A 12,235-nucleotide genomic window follows, 5' to 3' on the forward strand; every position below is an offset into this window, starting at 1 on the left:
AGGGTCACAGCATTGGGGAGGTTGAGAACCCCTGGGCTAGCTTGTCTCATGTGGGTCTTTTCAGATCTATTCATTGAAAAACGTGGTGTTTACTTTGTAATTCTTACTGCTGCTTTTAGCTCTTGATCAATGTTAGACTATCATTCTCACTGCTGTTAGCAGCTTGTGTGGTGAAACTGCCCGGATGTCCTACAGCCTCTCGGCCACGGCGGCTGAAGTTGCTGGTGGGGCTCATTTTCTCCCTTGGCACTGGGCGGGAAGATCCGCTGGTTCTTCCGAGGCGGGCCCACAGTTAGTCTTCTTCCCGCAGGGTCAAGGCCTGTGCAAACCAAACCAAAACCCTGTCCCCAGGACCCCAGGGAGGTGCTCAGTTGCTCGTTTGTTCTATGAAATACATGTCTATTCCTAATTTAGAAAGATTATTATTACACAATACCAAAGAAATGGCAACAAATGACTTCTTAAAAACAACAGTTTAATTTCATCCAGAAAAAATACAAGTCTAAGATGAAACCAACCCTCTGACATGTCATTAAGTGTCATCTGTGTAGTATTATGTTCATTAAAAACACGAAGAGATATCGCCTTTATACATTTCTAGAATCAAATATCCCATGTTAGTTATAAAATATCGACCACTAAGTAGTCCGGTTTGCTTTGTTTTATAGGGCATATTTTATAGAAATGGTATAAAATAAGGCAGGCTCTTGGAAATTCAATTATAAAATTTTAGGAAAAAAATGGTCACATCCAAGTTTTTCTGACAAGGCACACCTGCAAAACTCCTGGGATCACAGCTGCTGCTCAGAACCAGGTCTGCAGATGTGGCCTCTGTTGCACACTAGAATGGGCCTCACCAGCAAAATGCCTTCCCCACTAACACCGACCGCCGACGAGAAGAGTCTAACATTTCTACAGTGTGATAAAATGTATCATTTTATATTTTAGATCTGCATTACGAAAATAAGTCTGTGCACCAAGTCATAAACACTTCGTGAGAATGACTCGTGAATTTGGTTGTGGCATCTGAAGGTGGCTTTGGCTTTGAAGTATTTTTAAATTCATAGAAAATGTCAAACTTCTAATAAAATAAATAAAACATTTAATAGTTGGGATGATCACCCTTAAGCTTCTTTATCTCGTTTGCTAGTCGGTTAAAGAGACAAATCCCTCCAGCAGTGTGGTAAAAGGGGCAGCTCACCTCCCGAGAGGCAGGCAAGCCGCCATGTCTGTTCTGCCGGCTGGAGGAACGAGGAGGGACAGTGCTGTGGCTGCCAGGAGAGCCATGCTCCCCTCTGCAGGGCCCCCAGGCCCATGGTAACACAAAGCGCAGCTCCGGCATCAGATGGTGGCCCCAGAGGGTGACGCCCCATGTCCTTTCACAGCCTCTGCGGATGAGGGCACAGTTCTGCCTAACATCGAAAGGCCTAAGAACCTGCAGAAGCCGGGAAGGGCCGGGCCACAGACAGGATGTCCCCACTATTCTGGAGGGGGACGGAGGCTGCACAGCTTCTTTTCATCCAGTCCTTTCCAGTACCTGAAGTTGTCGTCTAGATGCTGCATAAGGTCAGGCAGGCCAATGAAGGCTGGAGAGAGAAACAGGGATGCAGCGTCTTCACACAGCCTTTCTTTATGGGGTTGGGCTTCCTTATTTCCTTCCGGAAACTTGAGCCTTCCACCACAGAGCTATGCCCTGGCCCCAGCATTTAAAGAAGGACCAAGGGAGTCGGCCGTAATGTAACGCCAAATTCTGGGGTGAGTGGATCAGAGGGAAAGCTGTTCTCAGCCCCCGGACCCACAGCTATCAGCTCTGCACACCCCCACCCCTGGAGTGCACAGGGAGCCAGGGACATCCTTGGGGTCCTCTTCTGGGTACCTCTTACTTGACAGGCTCTTTGCCCTCCAGGATGGCTTCCTTCTCTCCAGCCCACCTTGGAAGTCTAAGTCCCACATCTACTTACCATCTAACTAGCCAGTCCCTCCCTCAGGAAGGGGCCAGGTTCTTACTGTCCCAGGCGTCAAACATGTCCGTGATGAAGTAGTCAATGAAAGAGATCTGAGACTTGGGAATGCTGCAGGTGTTTCTGTCAAAAACTGGCATCATCACAGGCAAGTCCAGCTGCTTCTCTTCATCAGTCTGCAGAGCAGAACACCCCAGGATCTCAGAATCCCACCTGCCAGGGAGCAGCCCCACAGGCTGCTTCGAGAGCCCATGTGGCACTAACCAGGCAAAGGAGATCTGCCAGACACCACACCGTTCCCCGAGTGAGGCCATCCCAAACCAGCCCAAGCATCTCTAATAGCTGGAAGTCTCCTGGCTAAGGCCCCTCAGGTCAGAGGCCAGGGTGGATCTGGCACCTGCCTCCGCTGGTCCCGTCACCATCCACCATCTTTCTGCCCACATTGGAACCATGAGAAGTGAGGCAGAAACACGGCCCCGCCCCAGGAAGGGCGCAGTGGCTATTGCTCAGCTATGGCTCTTGTCTTGTTGGGAAGACTATGAATGACAGACCAGTAAGGTGGCAGCATCAATCCTAAAAACCTCCCAGCAGAAAAAAGACAGGACCAAGTGCTGCACCCGTAAATTCTAACAAAAGTTTAGAAAATCAACAGCAATCTTTCTCAAACTCTTCAAAATTAAAAAAAAAAAATCCAGAGAACATTTCTAGTTCACCCTAGAAAGCCAACATACCATAATAGACACACACCCTGCTAACAAACCCTGCAGACTAATATTCTTGTGGGTACTGATTAAAGATCCCAAACAAGATATTGGTGCAAATTAGCATGTCAGAAGAATTCCACATGACAGGATTTCCTGAGGCATGCTTCACTACACAAAAATCAACTGCTGTGTTAACAGAGTAAAGAAGCAGGGTATGCTGGGGTTAAAGCTTTAGTACTCAGGCAGCTGAGGCAGGAGGATTACTCTGAGTTCAAGGCCATCAGCTTTGGCTACATAGTTCTAGTATAGCCTGAGCTACAGAGTAAGATACTGTCAAAAAGAAGAAGAACCGAGGCGGGTCTTGGGATTTGTAGTTCAGACGGCAGAGTGCTGCCTGCATGCATGCGACTCTGGGTTCAATCCCCGGGACCAAACAAACCAAGCATGGTGACCATAGTCCAGGAGGGTCAGCCTCAGGGAACAGGGAGGTCAACACCAGGCTGGGGTGGCACACATGTGTAGTTTAATCACTCAGAAAGCAGGAGGACTGAGATGAATGCCAGCCTAGGACGTTACCAGTGCCAGGGTAAATCGTGTGTTTTAACTGTCACAATGCAGTCTGCTCCTCTGGCTACCACGGTGGCAGAAACACTTTCTGCAGTCCGCTAGTATCTGCTCCACACTGTCACCAACACTCGATGCTGTCAAGTGTTCTGGCGTGTGGTGGTGTTGTTTTGAGATGGAATCTCATGTACAGCTCAAGTTACCATGGGACTCTGTAAACAGCTGCTGAACTAACCCTGCCTCCAACTCCCAAGTGCTGGGATTCCGTGTACAGGACCACACCTGGCCTCAGAATTTTCCATTTAAACCTTTCTACTGGTATGTGCTAGAATTTCATTGTGGCTTTCATTTGAATTTCCCTGATGATGTACCGTCTTTTTGGTTTTTTTTTTTCATGCAATTATCAGCAATCCATACTACCTTTTGTGAAATGGCTATTGAAATAATATTTTTAACTGGTGGCTTGCCTTACTATTGTATGTAACCTGGGTACATGCAGCCCTTTGTCAGAAATGACTTGTATTTTTTCTCAACATGTCCTGTTACTCATTTTTTAGCATAATTTTTTAAACTTTAATGAAGTCCAATGTATATTTTCTTTTTTTCCATGGCTGTTTGCTTTCTGTACCTAAAAGTCTTTGTCCATTTCAAAGTCACTGGGGATATTCTGTGGCAGTTTTCTCTAAAAGCATCATGGTTTGGCTTTTTCTAGTCAGGCTGACAGCTTACTGTGAAATGATATGTGTGTGCTCTCTTTCCAAAACCAGTCGGGAAAATCTTGGGAGAGCCTCTTGTTGTATATTTTGTTTGTGTTCTGAGAACTAAAGCTTGCCTGGAGAACAGAGGGCAGAGCCAGCCACTAGTTAACCATAGAGGCCAGGCAGTGGTGGCGCACACCTTTAATCCCAGCACTTGGGAGGAAGAAGCAGGAAGACCAGGAGTTCAAGGCCACCCTGGGCCAAGGGAGATTGAACCAGTCTAAAAGAGAAACAGCTGGGCAGTGGTGGCGCACACCTTTGATCCTAGCACTAGGGAGGTGGAGACAGGATCTCGCCCTCCCCTCCCCAATTCGGTCAGTGATTTCGTAGAGGTAAGAAGTCTCTCTGGTGGCTGCTCTGCTTCTCTGATCTTTCAGCTTTCACCCTCAATATCTGACTCTGGGTTTTTATTGTTAAGACTAATTAGGATCACACATCACCCCATTTCTAATATGTGAACATGCAACGTTCTTTAAGTTTCTAGCAATGGTTTATGAAGTCTGGCCATCTCTCAGTAAATTTATTTCTAAATAATTTTTGCTTTTTATTGCTATTTTAACCAGCACTGTTTTAAGTTTCATTTTTTTTGGTTGTTAGTATATAAAATACAACTTGACTTTTATATATGGAGCTTATTGTCCCATATGATCTCACTGATCAAATCTAATTATTTGTGTAATGTTATGTGCCTTGGGAATTTTTACACACACACACACACACACACACACACACACACACACGTTATCTGTGTTTTAAGATGTGTTATCTTCTGTTTTTATGTGCTGTGTGCTCCCTTGCATAGTGCAGAGTCTGGAAAGACCAGCAGTGTTGAGCAGTGTGGTAACAACGGACCCCCAGCTTTGTTTCCATTAGTAGGGCAATATCATGTGGCTAGATGCAACATAAACTATGTTTTTAATCCCAGCACGCCAGAGCCAAAGGCCAGCATGATCTACCTAGCGGATTCTGGACAGCCAGGGCTACATGCACAGAGACCCTGTCTCCAACAAAGTAATTTCCTTTATTCCTAGTGTGCTGAGTGTTCCTGGGACGGCGGATGTTGAGTCCTGTCATGCCTTTTCTGTAACTAGAGCAATAGCTGTAAGATTTTCTTCTATTACTCCAGGACTACGGTGACTTACTAAATAAGCGACCAGCCTCGCGCTTGTGTGAAGAAGCCTAGTGGTGACGCACCGCTCTTCATGCTGTTGGACTCAGCTCCTCCACGTTCGGGGTCTTGAGGACAGACTGTCCCGGGGAGGCCCGCCTTTGCCGGGGACTGACACTGGCAGGACAGTCTCGAAATGAGCCCAAGTGCTCCTGCCTCCTTCCCCTCATACAATGTGAAGTGCTCCTGCCTCCTTCCCCTCATACAATGTGAAGTGCTCCTGCCTCCTTCCCCTCATACAATGTGAAAGTGCTCCTGCCTCCTTCCCCTCATACAATGTAAAGTGCTCCTGCCTCCTTCCCCTCGCATACAATGTGAAGTGCTCCTGCCTCCTTCCCCTCGCATACAATGTGAAGTGCTCCTGCCTCCTTCCCCTCGCATACAATGTGAAGTGCTCCTGCCTCCTTCCCCTCGCATACAATGTGAAGTGCTCCTGCCTCCTTCCCCTCGCATACAATGTGAAGTGCTCCTGCCTCCTTCCCCTCGCATACAATGTGAAGGCTGGCGTTACTTCTGCCATACACGTCACATCATCTCTGTCTTCAACAGTATTTTAAGCTGCTGGCTGTAGGTGACGTTTGATTCTGGTGACATTTGATTCTGCTGATTTTTTTTTTTTTTAGAGACAGGGTTTCTCTGTGTAGCTTTGTGCCTGTCCTGGAACTCACTCTGTAGCCCAGGCTGGCCTCGAACTCACAAAGATCCGCCGGGCTCTGCCTCCCGAGCGCTGGGATTAAAGGCGTGCGCCACCGCCGCCCGGCTGACTCTGCCGATATTAAGTGTACACACACTGTGGTTACGGGCCCATTCCTCATTAGGAAATGTCCTGCTCTTTCTGGCAGTGCCCTATCTGTCCGTCTTTTGTCTGAAATTGATACAGCTGTTCAGTCTTATGTTTACAGTTGCACACTATACTTGATGGGCTTGCCACCTTTCTGTTCTTTATCTAAAACATCCTTTCTAGTCTGCCTGTAGTTGAGCTCTTTTGGTTTGCTTGGTTTTGGATGCAGGATGTCATCATGGAGCAGGAAGTCATCATGGAGCCATCCCTGAGCTCACAGCCTCTCTTCCACGTCCTGAGATTCCTGGCATGTATCATCATGCCCCACTTCATCTGTTCTGATGAATGCTCTTTTCATGGGAGTGCTTAGCTTATTAATATTCAATGGAGTTGAATTTAATAATACTGTCTTTTTGGGGGTTGTTTGTTTTGGGAGAGTCAGTTTTCTTTAATGATGTGGCCCCTGGTAGGCCGACTACACGCCAGAGAAGACCCCAACCTCAAGTCTAGCCGGACAATACAAAGTGGACTCAATAGGGAAAGAAAAAATATCTCAAAGTTGGGTAGGAAGGGATGGAAGGGCCTTGAGGAGTTGGGGCGAATGATGTCTTAGGTTTCTATTGCTGTGATGAAATAGCATGAGAGCAACCTGGGCAGGAAAGGGTTAACTCTGCTTACACTTCCACATCACAGTTCATCACTGAAGGAAGTCTGGACAGGAGCTCAAATGGGGCAGGAACCTGGAGGCAGGAGCTGATGCAGAAGCCATGAGGAGTGCTGCTTACTGACTTGTTCCCCATGGCTTGCTCAGCCTGCTTCCTTATAGAACCCAGGACCACCAGCCCAGGAATGGCACCACCCACAATAGGCTGGGCCCTTCTCCATCAATCACTAATTAAGAAAACGCCCTACATTTGGATCTTATGGAGGCCTTTCTCAACGGATGTTCCTTCCTTTTAGGTAACTCTAGCTTGTGTCAAATGGACATAAAAACATCTAGGACAGATGAATATGATCAAAATACATTGTGTGAAATTTCAAATGTACTAAACAATACTGTGAGGATTCGGAAGAACTACCGTGTGTAATTACTTCCCGTAATTACCTTCCTGGTACCGGCCAATGGCCGCTGTGGGATGACAGCCTGCATGCTTGGCGTTTGACTCAGCAGTTCTGAGACTGCTCTACTTGGTGGAGTGTAGACGTCTCGGGCCGTGGAGGGCCACACACTCCCTCTAGACCCTTTTCCTGTCACATCACTTACAGCAGAGACCCAGCAATGCAGTGTGAGAACCTCTGCTTCAGACAACTCTGTGTCTTACTACAGAGAAATTCAGAGACTAGAAAAGTCTTAGATAGCTACCCAGGTAGTAACCAATCTTTGTGAGACTTTTCTTTCATCTGGAATAGTCAAGTTTGCAGTGATCGCGTCCTTTCTACTTTAAGAACTTCTCTTAGCATTTCTTACATTGCAGTTTACTAGCAATGAACTCCCAGTTTCCCCTTACCTGAGAAGGCTTTAATCTTGCCCTGGTCCTTGAAGGCCATTTCACCAGGTACAGAGTACTGGGTTCACAGTTTTCTTCTAATAGCAGCTTAAATACGATGTTTCAGTGTCTTCTGGCCTCAGATGTAGCCCTGGCTAGCCCAGAACTCTCTAACGTAGACCAGGCTGGCCTGGAACTCACAGAGATCTGCCTACCTCTGCCTTCTAAGAGCATGGATTAAAAGCGTGTGCCACAATTCAGGCCCTTGATATGTGTCAAGCAAAGCTCTACTACTGATCTGCCCCTCGGCCCTGGCCGCTCACTGGGCTTCTTTAATCTGTGTGCTTATCTCTGCTCCCAAATCTGCAAACACTTTAGCAATTTATTTTCCTTCTGTCCCAGGAAGATGTGAGGGGCATTGATTTCAGGAAAAACCTGCCAACCCGGGGTTCCAAATCCAGTGTTCAAAGAATAAGACAAAGTAGCACATTTTCAGATAAAGAAAACAATTTGTTATCAAAAATGCTCTTCAGAGACAGGGTTTCTTTTAGAGTTCTCTTTTCTAGTTTTAAGTCCATAGCCTCATGGTGTTCCCCCACTTGGAGCACGAGTGCGTGTGTGCGTGTGTAAAAGGACTTGAGCGTAGGATCTTACCTGAGAAAAATACTCTTCGGAAATGCGTGCGGCCCACTCGATGCAGTGTTCCAGGCGCCGGCAGGGGTTGGACACGTCGGCACACTTGATCATCATCCGTTTGATCAGAGTCCGGTTCTCTGGAGTGCTCAGGGCTTCTGGATTTTCGACAGTGTTCTGAACCACAAGTGAAATCAAAGCAATCAAAATGGGCCCTTGGTGTCCAGCTACCTTCCCTAGGGTTCTGGAAGCCTGTAGCGGGGATCTACAAAGTCAATGCGTCACACAGCAGAGTCCTGCAGTGCTCTGAGCACTGAGCAGCCTTTCATTCTAGGAAGAGGAAGCAGGGCCAGTGAGTTCAGCAGCCCCCAGCAGCACTGAGACCGGCCGGTCTGCCCCTTTCTCGTCTCTCAGTCTCTCTGGTGGCCTCTGCTTTTCAATTGGTGAGAACTCAAGGGCTGTTTTTATCTGTTTAAGACAGTTACTAAAAATCAAAAGGAGCTCGCTCTTCTCACGATGACAGAGCTCTGTGGCCCCCAGCCCCTCCTCCCCGCAGCCCAGTCCTCACCAGCATTTCCACAGCGATTCTGAGAATCATGAGCCTTCACTGAACCCAGATCACGTTAAGTGACATCCCTCATACTGTCTTAGAATCTATGATACACAAAGGGCACAAAGTCCTTTTCTTTTGATCTCTATTCACAGACAGAATCTGTGGGAACTGTGGAAAGTCTCCTTACATTATAACTACAAACAAGGGCAGGGTTCAAGGGGAGGTGATTCATCCCAGCTGAGCCTGGCGCTTCCTACTTCTACCCTGTCCCCTGCCATGAGGTCTACCGTTCCCTTTCTACAGACGAGGAGATGCGGGAATCTACACGGGGCAGCTGCTGCCTGGCCAGGGGTCAATGTCACAGCAGAGGGTCCTTCTAGCCCTTCTCGCTCCCATGGGATACACCCACTGGAGAGTGGCTGCTAAGAGCCCCGTAGGAGCCAGGTGTGGCGGCACACACCTTAAATCCCATCATTTGGGAGACAGAGAGAGGCAGATCTCTGTGAGATTGAGCCCAGCCTGGTCTACCTATTTAATTCTAGGCCAGCCAGGAGGATACATAGTTAGAGCCTGGTTTAAAAAAAAAAAAAAAAAAAAAAAAAAGAGCCTTCTCGGGCTCCAACTGACCCTAGAATGTTCAAAGGGGGAGGAAACATTTTGAGACAGGGCACAGGAATGGCCAATGTGAAAACTTGTTTACACATCTATTTGCATGTTCTATTGCATGTTATCCTGCCAGATACTTGCATGTTAAATGACTTTTTTAAACCAATGAAAAACAAAATTCCACCCAGCGCCATGGCTCACTCTGTAACCCCAGCACCTGAGGCAGACTAGGAGGATCACTGAGTTCTAGGCCAGTCTGGCTACAGAGTGAAGGCTTGTCTCTAGATAGACAGACAAATCAAATGAAAGAAACAAAGAAAAATGGAAAACCATATTCAACATGCCCACCAAAGGCCCTGCTACCACTTGGGACCTGCTAGGTCTGAGTTCGCCATGTCCCTGGCGAGTGTGAACCCCGATGAAGGGCCCCAGGGTCAGTTTCTCTCACCTCACTCCCTTGTGTTGTTAAGGGCTTGGTGATGCTGTTGGTAAATCTGTTGACATGTTCAAAGTGCTTCGTCATTTCCGTGGCCAGGACCATGTCGATAATACACTGGCGTAGTGTCCGGTAGTCATTCCTGTTTCCGCCCACAACAGACAGACAGAGACCGCTGCAGGTTACTGATTCAGGCTAGTGGCCTACGCTCTGTGTGTACAACCATCTCTTTCCCAGGATGTACGTCCACTGCAGCTATCAGTCCCACACCACTGGGACATACACTTGGCTCCATCACCAAACAGAAGTTAGAAATCAGCTGACGGGCAGGATGCTATAGCTGTGTGTCATATCCATAACTGTAGTACCCTGCACGTAGTTCTCAGGCTGAGATGGGTTCTAGCAGGGACGAACAAAGACCTCTCCCTCCTCCTCTCCAGAGACAGTCTCACTGTGTAGTCCAGGATGGCCTCAAACCCATGACTTTCTTGTATCAGCCTTTTAAGGCTGGGATTACAGACCTGTGCCGCTACGCCAAGCAAGACTCTTCTCTTGGTGCCCACAATCTCCACATTCACTAACAATGTGCCTTGCTTGGTACCTGGAGGCCCAGAGAACGGACAGCCCTTCTTCTAACCCAAATTTGCAAGCCATGAGCACGGCTCCTCCCTGGCGTCCGCTTCAGCTCCTCCCTCCAGGCTCCGGCTCTGACTCCCCACAGTGATGGACTGTTATCCAAGTGTAAGAGGAAATAAACCTTCTCCTCCTCAAGCTGCTTTTGGTCTCGGGTTTTTCATCACAGCACTAGAAACCCTAGGTCTTATGTATTCTCTGTAAATTATGTACTTACAAGTATATGTGAGTAAAACTTATATTAAGCCCACCTCTGAAATTCTAAGACATGGTACAATGGAGTTTTGAGAAATCAGGATACTTTTTTTTTTTTTTTTTTTTTTTTTTGGTTTTTCGAGACAGGGTTTTTTCTCTGTGTAGTTTTGGTGCCTGTCCTGGATCTCGCTCTGTAGACCAGGCTAGCCTCAAACTCACAGAGATCTGCCTGCCTCTGCCTCCCAAGTGCTGGGATTAAAGGCGTGCACCACCACTGCCCAGCTTAGGATACTCTTTTAAAAAACCCTATATAAAATTTTCCTTAAAAATCCAAATGAAAATCTTTCTCATGACAATTTTTCCTCTTCAGTTGAGCTCTCCTGTGTATTGGGCACCGGCCTAGACACAAAGAGTGAACTGATGAAAACAAACCCGTTACACTGCAGTGTGGGGTCTAACCTGAGCCGGAGGAGGTGGCCCAGGCAGCCTCCAATCCTAGCACTGGTAGGACTGAGGCAGGAGGACTTCAAGTTCAAGGCTACCCCAGCCCACGTAGTGAGACCCCATCTCCAAACGTCTAACTGGACGTTAAACACCTGGTTTTGGTTGGCTGGAAACAGAGCCCAAAGCCTTGTACATGCTAGGCTGGTGCGCACCGCCGAGACACGCCACTGCTTCCCATCTGGTTCTACAAAGGAAACGGGACACGTGCTCACGAACTAGTGACTGAGCAATCACGACTTTCACTTGGCATGAGGACCAGGGAAAGCGCTCCTTGGGGGACACCCACCAAAAGTGTGCTGTGCACAGAAGGCGAAGAGGAGTGTGCCAGGCAGCAAGACCCTGCCTGCCTCAAACTACACTTGTTTCAGCATGGATGCTGCGGGCGGCGGCTCCCCCTGCAGTCTCGTGACCCACATCTCCGCACTGTCCGTCCTCACCTCTCCATGTTTTTGAAGATGTTGCACTTGTCATTTTCCAGGGTCAGCTGGAAGGCCAGCGCGGCGTGGTGGCTCTCCAGCACCGCTGTGTCGTTGTAGAGCACGGCCAGCTCATTCCCCGAGTTGCAGAGGAACGAGTTGGTCCTCCCAGGGTGGTCCACGTCGTGAATGGCGGCGGCGATGAGGGCGGCAACCTCATCCATACGATCTAAAGTTTCCTGAAAACAAGAACGCCTTTGCAAACCAGGGGGCCTTCAACAGAGGCTTCTCTGCGCGCGCAGGCACGCACGCACGCACGCACGCACGCATGCACACACGCACGCACGCACACACACACGTGATCTGCAGGCCCACGCACGGCAAGGGCACGCTGCCAGTCTCTCTTCAGACCACTGCAATACAAGCCCAGAGCCTGGGATTTTTGACCTAGCAATATTATGTAAATCAAAATAAAAAATAACTTTACAAATGAATGCTACTTGTATTAACTGGGAGCTAGCCTACTTTTCCACTCCTTTTTGGTGCTATCTTTTTTAACTGACAAAGGGTCTTGTGAATTTGGTAAAATGATCTGGAATATCTCCACCTCTTCCAGGGCTCTAAAAAGTTTATGTAGTTCAAAATAATTTTATTTATTAATTTAGAGACAGTGTCTCTCCATGTAACTAAGGCTACCCTTGAACCCTTGGTCTAACCTCAGCTTCCTGAGGCTGGGATTACAAGTATGTATCGCTAGCCCAACTAGTTTTCTTTTACTTTTATCAATTTAGATCATTAAAAAAAAAAAGGAAACCATCAGCTTTTACATTTTTGAG

At 47.7% G+C, this 12,235-nt stretch overlaps 1 protein-coding gene across 1 annotated transcript in view; it reads right to left on the reverse strand.

Moving 5' to 3' along the window:
- Window positions 1-458: 458 nt before the first annotated feature.
- The window catches only part of Pde8a (phosphodiesterase 8A), a 138,353-nt gene continuing 126,576 nt past the window's right edge, over window positions 459-12,235 (reverse strand). The window contains exons 18-22 of the mRNA XM_028873782.2: window positions 11,421-11,638; window positions 9,664-9,793; window positions 8,078-8,233; window positions 2,008-2,137; window positions 459-1,586 (exon numbers count right to left, since the gene is read on the reverse strand). Of these exons, the coding sequence (XP_028729615.1) occupies window positions 1,480-1,586; window positions 2,008-2,137; window positions 8,078-8,233; window positions 9,664-9,793; window positions 11,421-11,638 (741 nt within the window). The 3' untranslated portion in view covers window positions 459-1,479. The remainder of the gene's footprint in view (window positions 1,587-2,007; window positions 2,138-8,077; window positions 8,234-9,663; window positions 9,794-11,420; window positions 11,639-12,235) is intronic.

Source organism: Peromyscus leucopus, chromosome 1 (genome assembly GCF_004664715.2).
Source record: "Peromyscus leucopus breed LL Stock chromosome 1, UCI_PerLeu_2.1, whole genome shotgun sequence".
Classification (NCBI taxonomy): domain Eukaryota; kingdom Metazoa; phylum Chordata; class Mammalia; order Rodentia; family Cricetidae; genus Peromyscus; species Peromyscus leucopus.